This window comes from Physella acuta, unplaced genomic scaffold (genome assembly GCF_028476545.2).
Source record: "Physella acuta isolate Inbredline_101_S28 unplaced genomic scaffold, ASM2847654v3 ptg001318l, whole genome shotgun sequence".
Lineage (NCBI taxonomy): Eukaryota > Metazoa > Mollusca > Gastropoda > Physidae > Physella > Physella acuta.
Window position 1 is genome coordinate 22976 of NW_026732833.1, and position 17278 is coordinate 40253.

A 17278-nucleotide genomic window follows, 5' to 3' on the forward strand; every position below is an offset into this window, starting at 1 on the left:
TAAGACTAGAAAAACCTAATTATGTTGATTTTTTTGCCATTTCTTAGGCTTTGCAAAAGTATTTGTAAATCATATATTCAAACCGCATAAATTACTACAAATCACCCATGATAGCTACAGAAATCATTACAAATGAACTCTTTTGTGAAATAAATCAGCACAAATCCCCAAGCTAACGGAAGCGCGTTGAGGGGAATTACAACTACTAAGCTTCTATTTGAAAAGATAAAATCTTTAGCTGCTGTACTTAATTATAGACTAACAGTTGTGTTATATGAAAAACAAAATTGTGTATACACAGTATGGTTAAAGCATACTAAACGATCTGACTTGGGATGAAACCTTACAATTTATTCCGGGTAATTACTATTTTAAACTGGGATACAATTCATCCGGTACCATTAAAACACACAAAACAAATGTAATTTTACAAGAACAAAACAAAGAACAGATTTTTTATTTATGGGTAAATTCTTTTTTTAATTGAACATGTGTATCAGCATCTAACAACAAAAGTAAACATATAACCACAGCCTGTAAACGATCACGTGCGTTTTCCAACAACTGTTCTCAGATTCATCAAGTTGAGAACCCTCTGATAAAGTGAGACAACGCCAGGCCTTGGCATTTGGATCAACCTCGAGTTGGAATCGATCCTCATAACCAACCGGCTGTCCCCGGTAAACTTCTTCCATGTAACCAAACTATTGCTGTGTCCGGCTGGGGTCGGGTCGCCGTACTTGACAAAGTTGACCCACATCCTCTGGACACTGGCGCCGACTTTTCTGTCCCTGTCGGACATGTAGGTGGCGTCGGGGTTGTAGAAGACGAACCGTCGTTCTGCGGCGTGGATGACCCCGTACCACGCCGGCTTTTTGTTTCCGCTATGCATGTAATGAAATTTATAAAAGAAATGGTTGTTTGCGTCCCCTGTGGCTGCCAATGTTTTGTTGAGCTCGAGAAACTCGCTAGCACCAAACGAGATGTCAGCCAAAGCCGAGACGAGATTCGACCTCAGCTGATACGGGTCTGTTTCGTCGTCCAGGTACAACTCCTCGACCACTCTCTGCATGGCGTCGTTGTTGACGAACGACGCGAGCCTCCGGATGCCCCGGAAATAACGCCGGAACTCGCTTCGGGTGATTCCGTCGTCTTCGTCGTCTTCGACTAGCCAAGACATCTCGCCGGAGTTGTAGCCCCTCAGCGTGTCGACAGCGTTGAAGTCTCTGCTGTCCAGGAGGTTCTCCGGGTAGTCGGGTAAAAACCCGAACTTGGTTTCGACTCTAGGAGCAGCGATGACGTTGGTGGGGAGGTTGTTGCCGACTTCTGAAGCCGCGAACAAAAGGCGCCTAGCATCAGCAGACTTGAGACAGGCTAACAAGGAAGACGAGTTTCTTTTACCACAGCCTAACTCTGCTGCTATTCTGTACGTGAAGTCTTTAACTTTGAACAGAGAGCCTGGTCTTTCTATGGCTGGCGAAGATAAAGAACATCCGCTTTCCATTATGGCGCGTTTAAAAAGACCTTTCGCCAAAGGGGAGACGACTAACAATCCGACACTAAATCCGCCAGCGCTCTCCCCTGCTATAGTCACCTGACCTGGGTCTCCACCAAACACCTTGATGTTTTGCTGAACCCACCTCAAGGCCAGGACCTGGTCCAGCATCCCATAATTCCCAGGCATGACGTCATCGCCCGTGGACAGGAAACCGAAGGGCACCAGACGGTAATTTATCGCCACGTAAACGACGCCAAGCCGCGCTAGAGTCGCGCCGTTTCCGTCACTGAAGTAAGAACCGGTTTTGTAACTGCCGCCGTGAATCCAGACCATGACCGGAAGTGATCCGTTGACATCCGGTGTGAAGACGTTCAGATAGAGGCAGTCTTCGGAGCGGCCCTCGGACATCTTCTCGCCAGGAAACTGAGGGCATATCACACCAGGCTCCGAGGCGTCTCTGGTGCCAGACCATGGACCGGCTGGGGTCGGGGGTTCGAATCTCAAGTTTCCTGTAACGAAAATTCTGTAGTAAAAAACGTGAAATATTTTTAAACTTTCTATTAGAACTCTTCAGCGCTGTTTCTATACATTTGACTCCTGCCTATAAATGATTAGTGTAGTGAGCGCTAGTTTAACATTTTTAATTTTTAAAAAATTGTAAACAGTAAGTACAAGAAACCGTTTAGCACTATTGTAATAACTTATGCTGTTGAAAGAGAAACGAATTTGCCAGTAAAAAGTAGCTTTTAACCTCTTTATAGTCGCCCATTAACAAAGTTGATCTAAGGCTCGCTACATGCAAATGCTGTCGCATTTCTGTTCATCTTACAATTTAATTAGTTAAATCAAAACTCATTAAGTATATATTGAGATCAAATGTATACCTAAATAATGTATTAATCTTGATTGTTATAAACCCACTGACCCTCAGTTTATCATTAAAATATTCCCTAATATTTAGTGGTCAAAAAGGCAGGTGAAGTGGAGTTCATCTGTTTTCATAACCATGGCGTGTGAGTGTAATCAGTTTTATACTGAATTACTTTGCCTTCCCTATCAGGTATCCATTATGGCTGGGTGGACTCAGAGACATTATACTGACTCGACTCCTGAATCATACTCGAGACTTTCAGAATAGCAGTCGTGTACTCTACTCTCCGACCACACCGTACCGTGCTTGCTATCGTTTTCTTCTTCGTTCTTAATTTTAGTGTTGGAAGGGATCCCCTCCAACACAATTAAATATACGTGTCAACTGGTTATGCTTCATTTAGGCCATTGACTCCGATTTCAGCCTGCTTTTCTTTTTGGATTTGCTTCCACAGCCTCTGTCCAACCAAGAACAAACTACAAGGCAGTAGTTGTTTGATTTTGGAGTTGTCTCTCCCAGAAGAGTGGCTGTCCCCAGCTAACGAGCCTCATCCCCCCGAGGGTTCGAACCATGAGCTTTACCGACTCGGACACGCCGACCCCTGTATATAATATCAAACTAGATAGAGAACAACTCACCTGTGGGCGGCCGTGCGTAAGGAATCTCATAAAACACCTGTACCTCCCTCCCTGAGTTGAACTGTTTCGTCACACCTCTCAGCTTTCCTCCATGATTTAACTGTACCACAATGTCTTCCCCGCGTGCTACAACAGCCCTCATCACAACAACAACAAACGTCAGCACGAGAGAAACCAAGCTAGCTGCCATCTTTCCAACACGAGAAACTGATGTTATATGTTTCAGACACCGAGTGTCAAATATGTGTATGTGGATAAAAAAAAATGTCTGGATGTGTACCTGGACAAAAAAAACGTCAGTGGCTGACATTTACTTTTCAAGTTAGCATCCCGACCCAGTGATTGTCCCAGGTGAAAGAAAGACGGACCAGGTATGTCGCACGTTTGGTCAACACTCCTCACCTTTGTGCTAGTGTCCGATGGACAATAACAAAAAAATAACCAGAAAACATGTTTTTACCTGGCTTTTTTATCTGTGAAACTGTATGGGTTGTATTCGTGTGTCTAGCTACACATTAGTTTTATATGGAGTGGCTTTGTTCCATCTGTACGCTTATAAAATGAGAAAAAATCTTCATGTAATTATGACACAATACATTTAAGTTCTTTTTCAGACTTGCTGGTTCAAATGAGTATATTAAAATGATGTATCTGTAAAAGGTTATGAAAAAATTGTGTTGTATGGTCTGTACAATACCAAGCCGTTTAAATTTTCCCGAGTTAATTTGAGTACTTATTAAAATCCCACTAAATGTTATACCTAGTACTTAGAAATTAGAACTTTAAATCAGGTAACTTACTATAAAAGGTAAATTTTATAATAGAAGACATTAAATATGCATTCATTGAAGTAGCAGCTTGCAATCTATCAGTGCGTCCAATAGTCAGTTGATGCTAAACATATACGTGGACATCTCACCAACTGGAAATCTCTATTTACGTCCAATGGTCAGTTGATGCTAAACATACATGTGGACAGCATTTGATACAAGGTCAACTACCTTTTGCAATTACAAAACACAAAGCATTCGTTTTTTTTCTTTAATAAACGTGCATGTTCATTTAATAATTTCAAATCTAAAGCTAAATCATATTTGTATACACCATTTATCAACTATTAAAGTTGTTATTCAGCCAAGGTTCTCAGATTCATCAAGTTGAGAACCCTCTGATAAAGTGAGACAACGCCAGGCCTCGGCATTTGGATTAACCTCGAGTTGGAATCGATCCTCATAACCAACCGGCTGTCCCCGGTAAACTTCTTCCATGTAACCAAACTATTGCTGTGTCCGGCTGGGGTCGGGTCGCCGTACTTGACAAAGTTGACCCACATCCTCTGGACACTGGCGCCGACTTTTCTATCGCTGTCAGACATGTAGGTGGCGTCGGGGTTGTAGAAGACGAACCGTAGTTCCGAGGCGTGTGGAACCTCATACCACGACCCCTGTTTGTTGCGGCTGTCTTGGTAATGAAACTTATAGAAGAAATGGTTACGCAAGTCACCTAAAACTGACAAAGTTTTGTTCAATTCCAGAAATTGACACGCGCCAAATGACATGTCTGCTATAGCAGAGACAAGATTCGATCTCAGTTCATACGGTTTGGTTGCATTAGCAATATACATCTCCTCCACCAATTTCTGAATGGCGTCGTTGTTGACGAATGAAGCCAATCTACGGATACCCCGGAAATAACGACTAAACTCGCTTCGGGTGATTCCGTCGTTTTCGGCGTCTCTGACTAGCCTAGACATCTCACCGGAGTTGTAGCCTCTCAGCGTGTCGACAGCGTTGAAGTCTTTGCTGTCCAGGAGATTCTCCGGGTAGTCGGGTAAAAACCCGAACTTGGTCTCCACCCTGGGGACGGCGATCAGCTGTTGGCCTATGTCTCCGCCAGCGTTTGACGCTGCTATCAAGAGATTGTCTGAACGTTTCAGGCATGCCAAGATGTCTAGAGAGCTTGAAACGTTACATCCGACTCGCGATGCGACGTTAAGTGTAAAATCTCTTGCTTTGATCGATGAGCCTGGTCTTTCGATAGCAGCCCCGGATAGTGAACACCCGCTTTCCATTATGGCGCGTTTAAAAAGACCTTTCGCCAAAGGGGAGACGACTAACAATCCGACGCTAAAAGCCCCAGCGCTCACCCCTGCTATAGTCACCTGACCTGGGTCTCCACCAAACACCTTGATGTTTTGCTGAACCCACTTCAAGGCCAGGACCTGGTCCAGCATCCCATAATTCCCAGGCATGACGTCATCGCCCGTGGACAGGAAACCGAAGGGCACCAGACGGTAATTTATCGCCACGTAAACGACACCAAGACGCGCTAGAGTCGTGCCGTTTCCGTCACTGAAGTAAGAACCGGTTTTGTAGCTACCGCCGTGAATCCAGACCATGACCGGAAGTGATCCGTTGACATCCGGTGTGAAGACGTTCAAATAGAGGCAGTCTTCAGAGCGCCTCTTAAGCATGATCTCACCGGGTTTTTGTGGACAGATGACCCCAGGTTTAGACGCGTCCCTGACCCCCGTCCAGGGGGCTGCTGGGGTCGGGGGTTCAAACCTCAGGTCTCCTGTAAGACAAAAATTATCAAATGCTGAATTACTTCGTTACTTTCGAAGTCGTTATCATGTTATAATTTATTAAGATCTTAATAGGCCCAGATAGTGTATCTTCTGTTAATGACAAATAATGGAGTCTGGTCCGCTGTCTATGATATGAAGGACAAGTCTGTTCTCTTTATCTATCTGCACAGGTTTATCAATCTTGAAATCGGTTATCGACTTAGCTCTGTGCTGATATTTGAAACTAGAACTGCCGTATCATTCATCAAAATGTCGTTTGATTTCTCGAAGCTCAGTTAAAAATTCTCACTTTGTTTTCCCATAGTGTCATGTTTAAAATCGTCTAAAGCAGATAGACAAGATAATTCACGTCATAGTCTGAGCCTAATGCCATTGGTTGCTCCCTAACATCGTGTGTGAACAATGCTAGTTGTGCTAGAAACCTACGTACAGCATCGTAGTATAGTACCGACTTTTATTGGCACTATTATCGCGGGGTCAGGGTTATTTTCTAGGCTAGAAATAGAATATTTCAGCAAAAATATATAAATTTAAAACCCATGGCGTTTTTGGGAGTTTCGAATCTAAAAAAAAAAAGTTCTTTATTTTAAAATCTTTTCACACCTGATTAAAGTTTAAGTTCCTTTTCGAGCCTGATGATCCACAGGGTATGTAAAACTTAGTTAACCTGTTTCTGTAACGTTGGCATATGAATTATAGTGTGCTCAGCACTATGTTAAGTCATCTTTACTTTCCCTAACGTAAGTAAGGGTACCCATTAGAGCTGGGTGGACTCTGGGACGTGCCACAACCCCAACCATCGACCTGAACTCCACATTTGATTAGGTATTCTACAATGATCTGCAGTTATGTACATTGTATATCATAAACATGCATTAAAGATACAAAAATAACAGAACTACAATTATGATTCCTCGTGATCTATGTTTGGACATACCCTTACTTACACGCGAGGGTGGATTAAGTATCAACTCACCTGTGGGCGGCCGTGCGTAAGGAATCTCATAAAACACCTGTACCTCCCGCCCTGAGTTGAACTGTTTCGTCACACCTCTCAGCTTTCCTCCATGATTTAACTGTACCACAATGTCTTCCCCGCGTGCTAAGACAGGCCTCATCACAACAACAACAAACGTAAGCACGAGAACAACCAAACTGGTTGCCATCTTTCCTGAACGAAAGTTGATGTCGTATGTTTCAGACACCGAGTGTCAAATATGTGTTGCCATCTTCCAGAACTGGTTTCAATGTTTCTTTAACAGCTGTATAATATGTGTGACATCATCATCTTTATCGTCATAATCTGAATCGAGTTTTCTTCGCCAGGTGTTTTTGGAACTACCTTTTTATGCTTGCATGAAGGATTCAACTTTCAGGACCATCATGCTGATGTTGCTAGACGCTTTACATTCCAAGCACTATCCATCCCCATTCCCTCCCCTTGATTACATCGAGGCAAAAAAAATAATAATCTCATGTACCGACGCCTGCTTGCGCTGTAACTTTGTTGACAAAGTAATTACTGTCATCAATTAATACAAGAACGATGAATCAGCTAGAACTATGTCTAGCGAACAACATGTATTAGTTTGTTAATAGTTTATCACGTGATGTGATTTTAGCTAACTTTTTACTCACAGCTCATGTCGTCAATAAAAAAAAAAACACATTGGGAGTAGTGACGAAATGATGGTGGGGGGTAAGCGGGCAAGAATGTTAATTTGCTAAAATTGTCCTTCCCCTCCGTGACACTAAAAATAAAATCTATTTTTATGGGAAACTTAATCCCGGTTAACTTTCAACCCGAAAGATTTTGTGTGGAGGGTAGGAGAGTGAAGTTTATCTGTACTCGGTCATCTTTTATATGAGCTATTTGGAGATCAAAAGACATTTGCCGCCTCTTTATATAAGCTACTTGGAGATCAGAAGGCAACATGGGTCGGCGTGGTCGAGTCGGTAAAGCTCATGGTTGCTAAACCGAAAAGTCTCGAGTTCGAACCCTCGGGCTTTGAGGCTCGTTAGCTGAGGAGAGCCACCTGTCTAAGAAAAACAACTCCAAAATCAAACAACTGCTGCCTTTTTTCTTCTTGGTTGGACAAAGGCTATGGAAGCAAATCCAAAAAGAAAAGCAGGCTGAAATCGGAGTCAATGGCCTCCATGGCGCATAACCAGTTGACACGTATCCTTGATTGTGATGGAGGCGTGGTCGAGTCGGCAAAAGCTCATGGTTGACAAATTCGAAAAAGCCTCGAGTTCAAACCCTCTGGCAGATCAGGCTCGATCCTTTCCAACACTAAAAATAAGAACGAAGAAGAAGGCAACAAGCGCCCCTCTACTAAAGCTACTTGGAGATCAGAAGAAAGTAGCCGTCTATCTATAGTGGATCAATGAATGTCGATGTAGGTTTCATTGCTTAATTGTTACTTCTTCATTGTCAAATGTTTATTGTGAGATTTTCTTTACCAACTTTTCATTGTCAGTTAAATATAGACAGCTGTTCAAAGTTACTCAGGGTTTGTAGAGCTCCATTTAAGCTCATCATTATTACAGTTTAAGGCGATGTTCTATTTTTGTTAAATAATAACCACACATACTTAAATCCTGTGTTTACTGATATTTCATTTTAAAAATAATTCAACACACCTTAACATTTTATTTTTACAAACAAATCATTACTTAAAAGTTATGATAGTGTTTATGTAAACGAGGATTCATCATTAAAATAGATTACTTATTAGTAATGATCCCCAAAATATAGGGATTTCACCACTGTAGAGATCTCAGCCAATGATAGGATCTGTATTATCAATGACTGACGTCACATGCATCAGGTTTAGCACTCTTTGATAGAGAGCTGACACTCCAGGACGCGGCATCAGAACGAGGCTGACATTGGCATCAATGTTGAGAATACTCGAGCTCTCGTCCTCGTACTTGCTCCACGGCACTAACCCGTCGCTCTGTCCGGCTGGGGTGGGGTCGCCGTACTTGACGAAGTTGACCCACATCTTCTGGACACCGGCGCCGACTTTTTTGTCCGTGTCTGACATGGTGGTGGAGTCCGGGTTGTAGAAGACGTACGGTCTTTCAGCCGCGTGTGGCACCCCAAGCCAGGCCGGGTTCTTGTTGTGGCTATCGAGGTAGAAGAACTGGTAGAAGTAATGATTTTTCGAGTTCCCTAAAGCTGCTATCGTTTTGTTTAGTTCTAAGTACTCGCTGGCGCCGAAAGCCATATCCGATAAAGCCGTGACGAGGTTGGCGCGAAGTTTAAACGGATCTGTCTCATCGGAGAGGTACATTTCTTCAACAATTTTTTGTATGGCGTCGTTGTTGACGTAGGAGACAACCTTAAGAACGCCCCTGAAATAACGGCTGAACTCGTCTCTGGTGATGCCGTTATCGTCCGGGTCTTGTACTGGCCAGGACATCTCCCCAGAGTTATACCCCCTCAGGGTGTCAACGGCGTTGATGTTTTTACTGTCCAGGATGTTTTTCGGGTAGTCGGGTAAAAATCCGAACTTGGTTTCGACTCTGGGGATGGCTATCGTGTCGGACCCCATCGATTTTCCGACATCGACGGCAGCTATGAGCAGACTTTCGGTATCTGCGTTCTGCAAACAAGCGAACACCTCAGAGGAAGTTGTGTGGTTGCAGCCTACCAGCTCTGCAACTCTGAACGTGTAGTCTTTGATCTTGTACAGCGAGCCTGGTCTTTCAATAGCAGCCCCGGATAAAGAACACCCGCTTTCCATTATGGCGCGTTTAAAAAGACCTTTCGCCAAAGGGGAGACGACTAACAATCCGACACTAAAAGCCCCAGCGCTCTCCCCTGCTATAGTCACCTGACCTGGGTCTCCACCAAACACCTTGATGTTTTGCTGAACCCACTTCAAAGCCAGGACCTGGTCCAACATCCCATAATTTCCAGGCATGACGTCATCGCCCGTGGACAAAAATCCGAAAGGCCCTAAACGATAATTTATCGCAACGACGACAATCCCGTGAGGGGCTAAGGTGGAACCGTCCCCGTCGTTAAAATAAGAACCGGTTCTGTAACCGCCGCCGTGAATCCAGACCATGACCGGAAGTGATCCGTTGACATCCGGTGTGAAGACATTCAAATAAAGACAGTTCTCAGACCGTCTCTCAAACATGATCTCGCCGGGTTTTTGTGGACAGATGACCCCAGGTTTAGAAGCGTCCCTGACCCCCGTCCAGGGGGCTGCTGGGGTCGGGGGTTGAAACCTCTGGTCACCTGAAATGTTTTAAAATTTAAAAATGTATATTTCGTTAATTGTATTACAGCAGGAACACTTTGTCGCCATCAATCTATTTGGGGAAAAAAAGGTAAATTATTAAGGGCCTTGGCTAATTGATTACCTTTCTTGTTACGGTGAAGACAAATATTTATTTATTGTTAATGTTTACTTTAAAGCTATTTATTTTAAAGTAGTAAATATGTAAATCTATTTATTTCGATAAGAAAGGGAGGTGATGGTGCAGTAAAGAGGGCGTGGCAGCAGTGAGGTATATTCAAAATACATTTAGGGCCTATTTACACATTATATTTTTCATAGTCGTGAGTCACCCACTAACTTCAAAATGCAGAAGTTGGGTTTAGGGAGGATATTTAGCAGTGTTTCTTCCATACTTTTTTCTCCGGGGTGCACTTGAAATTTTCGGGGGGGGGGGGGGGGCGGGGGGGACGGACAGACGGACGGACTCAAACTTCCGGGGGGGGGGGGGGCGGACACTGTTTAAAAAATATATTTTCTATATAAATTCCATTTCGGGAGGGGGGGGCGGTAGACTTTCTTCGCCCCCCCTCCCTGAAGAGATGCATGGAAGAAACTCTGGTATTTGTATATTTTTTCTATTGTCTGTAATGAAAGATAGTATCAGATCAATTGTGACACCAAGCTCACCTGTAGGGGGTTGTGCATACGGGATCTCATAAAATACGTCTACCATCTGCCCGGAGTTGAACTGTTTGGTCACGCCTTTCAGCTGTCCACCGCTAGCCAACTCGACCACCACATCATCCGCTGTAACACTCAGGACATGGGCGAACAGCGCGACAACAGCGCCGATAGAAAACACACTTGCCGCCATCTTCAGCTATTTTGGAAGATCTCAGTCGATCAACAAGTGTGTAACCTTAATTTTGAAGTTTTTAAAAGTTTCCTGGGATTTAACATTTGCTGACACACTTTAAAATTCTAAATGTGCAGCTTCAATAGTGGGACAGTGCTTTAGACGTCACACTTGAATCCTTATCTTTGTAATTAGTTGTTTGGTTTGTGTTTTTTTTTAAATATCACAGTTCTAGAACAGTACATCGGAGAGGGCCGGGCAACATGTCGGGTGAGAAAGGAGAACGTTTGGATGGAGGACGGGGGGGGGGGGGGAGGGGGGGTGAACAGTCCTGTTGGTGGCTGGACGGTTTGCTACGTGAACGCCATAAAGATAGCAGTGACGTTTTGGACATGAAGAGGTAGCCTAAAGATTCGCTACAAGGAGACTGATAAGGGATAAGCTACAAAAAAGAGAGGTCAGGTTGCAGGGTGAGTGTGACCCAGAAAAAAAAAAACGCCCACATCCCAATTTTAATTTCCATAACGCATTTTTTTTTCATACACCGGGCGGCCCGTCGGGATTTTTTCCGGATGTCCATATTCACTTCCGTCAGCTTGGAACAGGCCAGCCTGTAATAGTAATAGTAATAGTAACAGTAGTGGCGTCGTTAGGTCGGGTGGCACCCGGTGCGGCACCTCATGGTGTCCCCCTCCCCCCTGAAAAAATTAAATTTATATATAAAGGTCTACGCCTAATTGTGTCAATTTGTACTCACATTATATTAATCTAACTATTAATTCAAGTGAAAAAAAGCGTTTTCATCGTAAATTAATAGATTTTGGTGTCACTCTCTCCCCGGTTGTTGAATGACTTATCAGTTATTCCAAATACTCAACAAAACCTTCTTTCCTCTGTAAAGTTTGCAGTTGGTGTCACCTCCCTAAATGTCACTCGGTGCGTTCCGCACCCCCGCCCCTTCTGAGTAACAGACTAATAAATCTCATTCAGAACTGTAACATTTTTTTTTACCCCTTGACTTGTCTTCAATATGTTACAGTGATGGATGTGTTAGGTCTATTGTCACTGTATATTCAATTGTCCGGGTGGTAGCGAAAACACAAGTAATTAGACATTGTGATAATTTTACCGGAAAAATTGCTATATCAAGTTGTTGTTAGCCTACTTTAACTCACTTAACAGTAGTTTAAGTTAAGGAAATATTTGTTGTTAGCCCATTTGAACTCACTTAGGGGTTTCCTCCTCCCCTCCGTCACACATCGTCACAAAAAGCCAGCCCCCCCCCCCCTCCCCCAAAATGACGCCACACATCAGCCCACAACCCCCCCCCCCCCCTCAAAATTGCTGTTGAATTTTTCTTAAAACATCGATATTTTTCCAAAATCTTGTCTGAGTTATGTCATTACTGTCAACATAGAGTATTTTGATCAATTCCAACTACAGTTTATTAAAACCGTTTTCTAAAACGCGAAATAACGTTTTCTAATAATGCTTTTTTATAATGCAAAAGTGTGACGTCACACCATCTGAACACCCCCCCCCCCTCTCCCTCATCACACACCGTCACAAAATTACGGACCCCCCCCTCCCCCCTACGAGTGTGACGTCATTTATGGACGACCCCTATAACAGTAGTTTAAGTTAAGGAAATATTTGCTATTGGCCTACTTGAACTCACTTAACAGCAGTTTAATTCATGGAAATATTTGTTTGTAATAGCCTACACATATACTCAAACGTAGATTAAGCTGAGGAACTATAATAATGGGGTGTGCGCCCGGTGTGGCGCCCGCATGACCGGGGTGGGTTTTAGTCTGATAGAAGTTTGAATGATTGCGCCTTGGAAATCCAGACGCAAAGTAGCATGTTGAGATGAGCAAGATGTTGCTAAAGTTTCTTTCAGGTATCTCTTAGGGGGTTAGTGACCCCCTCCCCCTCCCGAAGAACGTCTACATTTTGTCACTTAATCCCCCCACACCCAAAACAGAGTTTCTTCCAGGCATCTCTTCGGGGGGGGGGGGGGGGGGGGGCGCTACTTTGGCGCTATACCATTTAAAACAGCAAGGCGCCATTTTGTTTGCTAGATCTATGGAAAAAAAACATACTACGTACACAATACACGACTAAATCTACTAAAATATTTTTAAAAAAAAACAACTTATTAATCTGAGGTTCATGCAGTGGCGTAGCGAGGTCGGGTGTCACCCGGTGCGGCACTTAATGGTGTCACCCCCCCCCCCCCCAGAGGCGTAGCGACCCTTCCCGGGGACAAACTTTCAATTTTCGATTTGCACCCCCCCCCCCCTTCTTCAAACTTTCTATTTAATTTTTCTCATATATTTTGCTATTTTTTGCCTTGGTGTCGCCCGGTGCGGTCCGCACCTCCGCCCCCCCCCTCGCTACGCCTCTGGGTTCATGTATAATTAGTACCAATTCAACCACTGAGGTTTTGCCTGATCGATGCATAATTCAGTGATCGACTGATAATTATGCTGCAAATATTTGTAAACTTGCTTACATTTTTTGTCCATACAAAAAAAATAGCTAAATATGCCATGCTCCGTGCAGTTACTTTCTGTGGTATTTCACATAGTGCACTTATGTTAAGGTCATTGGAAAACCGTTTATACAACCTTTTGACCTTTCTGTCACGCAGCCCATGGCTAGAGTTTAAATTGTTGATATTTAGAACTGGAATCAGTGTTTCTTCCAGACTTTTTTCTCCGGGGGGGCACTTAAAATCTTCGGGGGGGCGGTAAACTTTCCTCGGGGGGGCGGACACTGTTAAAAGTATGTATTTTCTATATAAATTATATAAATTTCATTTCGTTCGGGGGGGCGGTAAAAATTTTTCGGGGGGGCTTCGCCCCCCCCGAAGAGATGCCTGTAAGAAACTCTGACTGGAATATGTGATGGCCTTTGTGTTAATACAACTATGTGCTGACTTTTTTTTTAAACAAAACAAAAACCTTAAACATTTTTTAAAAATTAAGTTAAATGGTGCATTGCAACTTTAATGTTAAGTAAAAATTATATTTATTGGAAAGGATTCAACCTCCATAAGCTATACCATGCTACTGTAAGAACTCAAGAAGTATGTTGGTACCACCAAGAGGAGTGATTGTTTCAATTAAATGCCTCTATCTAGGATGTTTTATTAACACAAGGGGTGATGATGTAGACCTAGAATAGAGTGCCTCTATCTAGGCTGTTTTATTACCACAAGGGGTGATGATATAGATCTAGAATCTAGATCTAGAATCTAGGCTGTTTTACTTTTAATAACACAACGTACAATGCCCACAAAAGGGTGACTGTACACTGAAGTAATGCACTACAAATACATTATTACATTAACTGTATTGCTTACTTTTAGATTGTATTAAGACATGTATTGTGTATAATCAGTGAGGGTAATTCTCTTTCATTAAGGGAAGGAAGAAGGTTAACACAAAACACAAAAGACACTAACATGTAAGCCTACTAAAGAAAAAAAACCAGAGAAATATTGATTACATTTATTATAAAACTGTCATAGTACTGTCATAATTTCTGCAAAATACTGACAACTGGTTGAATGACAGGTCAGATACTTTGCCAGCTAGCTTTTTGTACCTAGTGCTCATTAATAAGCAATAAGGAAAAGAAAAAAAAAATCTCTAATTAATCAAGCTTTGAACTAGAACAATACATAAAAATGTTGCTCTTGCAACAATCAAGTATGTGAATCGATTTATAAATAAAACTGTCAAGTTATGAACAGATTTAGGCACTTCTAGCAGCAACATATTTCTTGATGTTCTCCTGCTCTCCCACTGTCTCAACAAGTTTCTTCACCAATGGGAAGTTGGCGATTGAATCTTCAACTGTGACCTTGAGGAAACCAGTGCAAATGTCAAACAGTACAAGGTCAGCAAGAGTGATGCTGTCGCCTACGAAATACCCGGTGCCATTTTCTTTCAATAGTTTTTCAAAGAAGCCGAGAAATCGTGGGCCGGCTTCGGTTTTAACCTCTTTCAGAATTTCTTCCTTCTTAACAGGATCCTGTTCACGGAAGGATTTAGCGAAAGCTTGAATCAGATCTTCTGTAAGATTGGAGACTGTGTCGATCCTCAGTGCGTCTCTGTTTGTCTTGCCGTACAGGTTAAACTCCCGAGCTAAATAGTTAGCCATGGCGTTGGACTGGGCAAACATTTCCCCATCTACTTCCATAGCTGGGACCTGGCCGAAAGGTGTTGTTGGTTTGATTTCAGGCCATTTGTCTCTGGCAAGCCTGACATCTTCAAACTCTTTGCCCACAAAATTCAACAGGAGACGAAGAATCTCAGCTCGCCCGGTGATATCAAAGTAGATGACTTTAATACTTTTAGCACTGGCCATTTTTTTTATCTGGAGAAAAAATAATGAATTAGAAATAGTAGAAGAATTCTGATGGTGCATTATTTCTTAATGTAAAAAATGATGAATCCTATTAATTAGTATTAATTACAAGTAATTACAAGTCATGATAGCTGTTCTGTTTTGGTGGCTGTTGTTTTCAGACACCAGTGCAATAAAAAGGGATGCATTAAAAATTCACATTTTGGAGACAAATGAAAATACAAATTATGTCTATTTGCCTACTAAATTTTTTATAACAGGCACCAACATATTGTTAGACAGCTGGAGTAAAGCTACTCTTTCGATCCATATGTGGATTGGGACTCACTACTTTTGTGATGGCTGTCCCAGTTGTGCACTGTAATGTCCAACAATGTAGTTGAATGTACTAATGTGTTATGTTATCCTTCTCTAAATGTTTAATGTGTGCATCAGTAGTTAGCGTAAAAGGGTCCATATGTAGATCTAGATCTATATGCTAGTTATGTAATATGTAGGCCTAATGGCTAATTAATATGTATACAGTTATACACTATACACTACACTATTGTATAGATCTACCTTAACTAAAATATGCCTTAGTATTTTATATAGACTAGGAATCTTTAGGCCTAATGACCAATTTATTATAAATCTAGATTCTAGACTTACTACTATTATTACTGGACTAGATTCTACTAACTAACTAGATCTAGACTAGATCTAATCTACTGATCTAGATCTAGATTCTAGATCTTGAATCTAACCCTAGATCACTAAACTCTATAATCAAATAATCTATTTATACTATTATCTAGATCCTTGAATCTAACCCTAGATCACTAAACTCTATAATCTAGATTATTCTAGATCCTAGCTAGAATCTAGATCTACTACACTAGACTAGACTTAGACTAGATTCTAGATCTAATCTAGATCTAGCCAAAAAAAATAACTTAGGCCTAGATCTAGTTAGATCTAGATTCTAGATCTAGATCTAGATCTAGATTCTAGTAGTTAGTAAGCTAGGCCTACCGTGGCCGTATTTATTACTATTTATTAGTAGATCTATTTAAATAGATCGTACCGGTACTCGGTGAATTAAAAAGTTTAAGCGGACTGTGTAGATATAGAAGATCTAGATCTAGATATAGATCTAGTAGATCTAGAATCTAGATCTATATCTAGATTTAGGACTTACTTGGATTAGAATTTAAAAACGTAAACGACGCACTCGACCCGACGTCTGCTCAACACTTATCTGGCTATGGATTATGTATGCAAACTTGAGCTCAGCTAGATCTAGACTCTAGATCTATATACGCCTGTAAGACAACGGCTGCGAGACCAACGATTTTTTTTTACCCTGCAGAGCGTTCTATTGACATTTCTACTTAAAAAACTCCACCCCCATCCCCTCTTCTTCTTTATTATACATTTTGACCTATCTATCGCTCACCTGACAGAAAATCCGGTTAATCGTATGTTTGGATATTGGAAGCTACTTTATACAATTAAGATTTTAAACTAGTAATGTTATTCCCCTTCCCCAAGCAATTTCAGAGAAGTAGTTTTCAATAGATTTTTAAAATATAGATCTAGAGGCCTATCTAAAAGATATTGCGTACCACTCCCAATCAGCTTATAACTATTTATTTGATATCCAGGCCTATTATTAACTGTAAAGCTATAATTTTTAAATGAATAAATAGGCCTAGATCTAGTTATTTAATGCATACGATGCATTTCCTCAAAAGTTGTTAATTCATACTGTGAGCTTCAAATATATATATATATATATATTAGAAATCAACACTTAACCATCTACAGCTTTTAAATCTTGTTACAATTCGGTTAACTGCAAAAAGTTTTTCACCTTCTGTATTCGACACCAAGGGGAGGCGAGTCATGTGTTTTACACGTATGATGCACTGTGAAAGCTGCTTTGTCACGGTCATGTCACTGAGGGAAAAAGTGAGGTCAAAGTGGAACAAAAAAATTTAAGATTTTTATTATCTTTTCACTTGATATCTATCAGGGTATTAGTAGATTTACGTTCCAGTTATAGACTGAGTTTTCGGTAGAAATTTTTTTAAATAGAACAATAACTTGAATAAGAGTATTGTTATAGGCAGGCCTAACTAATAAAGTAAATATTTATCATCTTATTAACTCCATATGAACACAAAAATTATAGACTAAATTATGAGCTAATGTTGTTAGTATTACTC

General features: G+C 41.6%; 2 protein-coding genes across 2 annotated transcripts; both read right to left on the minus strand.

Annotated features, from left to right (window-relative positions):
• Positions 1 to 471: 471 nt before the first annotated feature.
• LOC131958336 (uncharacterized) lies at positions 472 to 10810 on the minus strand. The gene is made up of 6 exons (XM_059323305.1): positions 10520 to 10810; positions 8377 to 9849; positions 6571 to 6804; positions 4143 to 5581; positions 3008 to 3314; positions 472 to 2007 (listed from the first exon to the last, which is right to left on the minus strand). The coding sequence occupies exons 1-6, from the start codon at positions 10704 to 10706 to the stop codon at positions 545 to 547; spliced, it is 5103 nt and encodes a 1700-aa protein (XP_059179288.1). The 5' UTR covers positions 10707 to 10810; the 3' UTR covers positions 472 to 544.
• Positions 10811 to 14191: 3381 nt separating this feature from the next.
• Positions 14192 to 16349, minus strand: LOC131958341 (glutathione S-transferase 1). The gene is made up of 2 exons (XM_059323316.1): positions 16249 to 16349; positions 14192 to 15077 (listed from the first exon to the last, which is right to left on the minus strand). Exon 2 carries the CDS (start codon positions 15066 to 15068, stop codon positions 14454 to 14456), a length of 615 nt encoding a protein of 204 aa, XP_059179299.1. The 5' UTR covers positions 15069 to 15077; positions 16249 to 16349; the 3' UTR covers positions 14192 to 14453.
• Between the last annotated feature and the right edge of the window lie 929 nt (positions 16350 to 17278).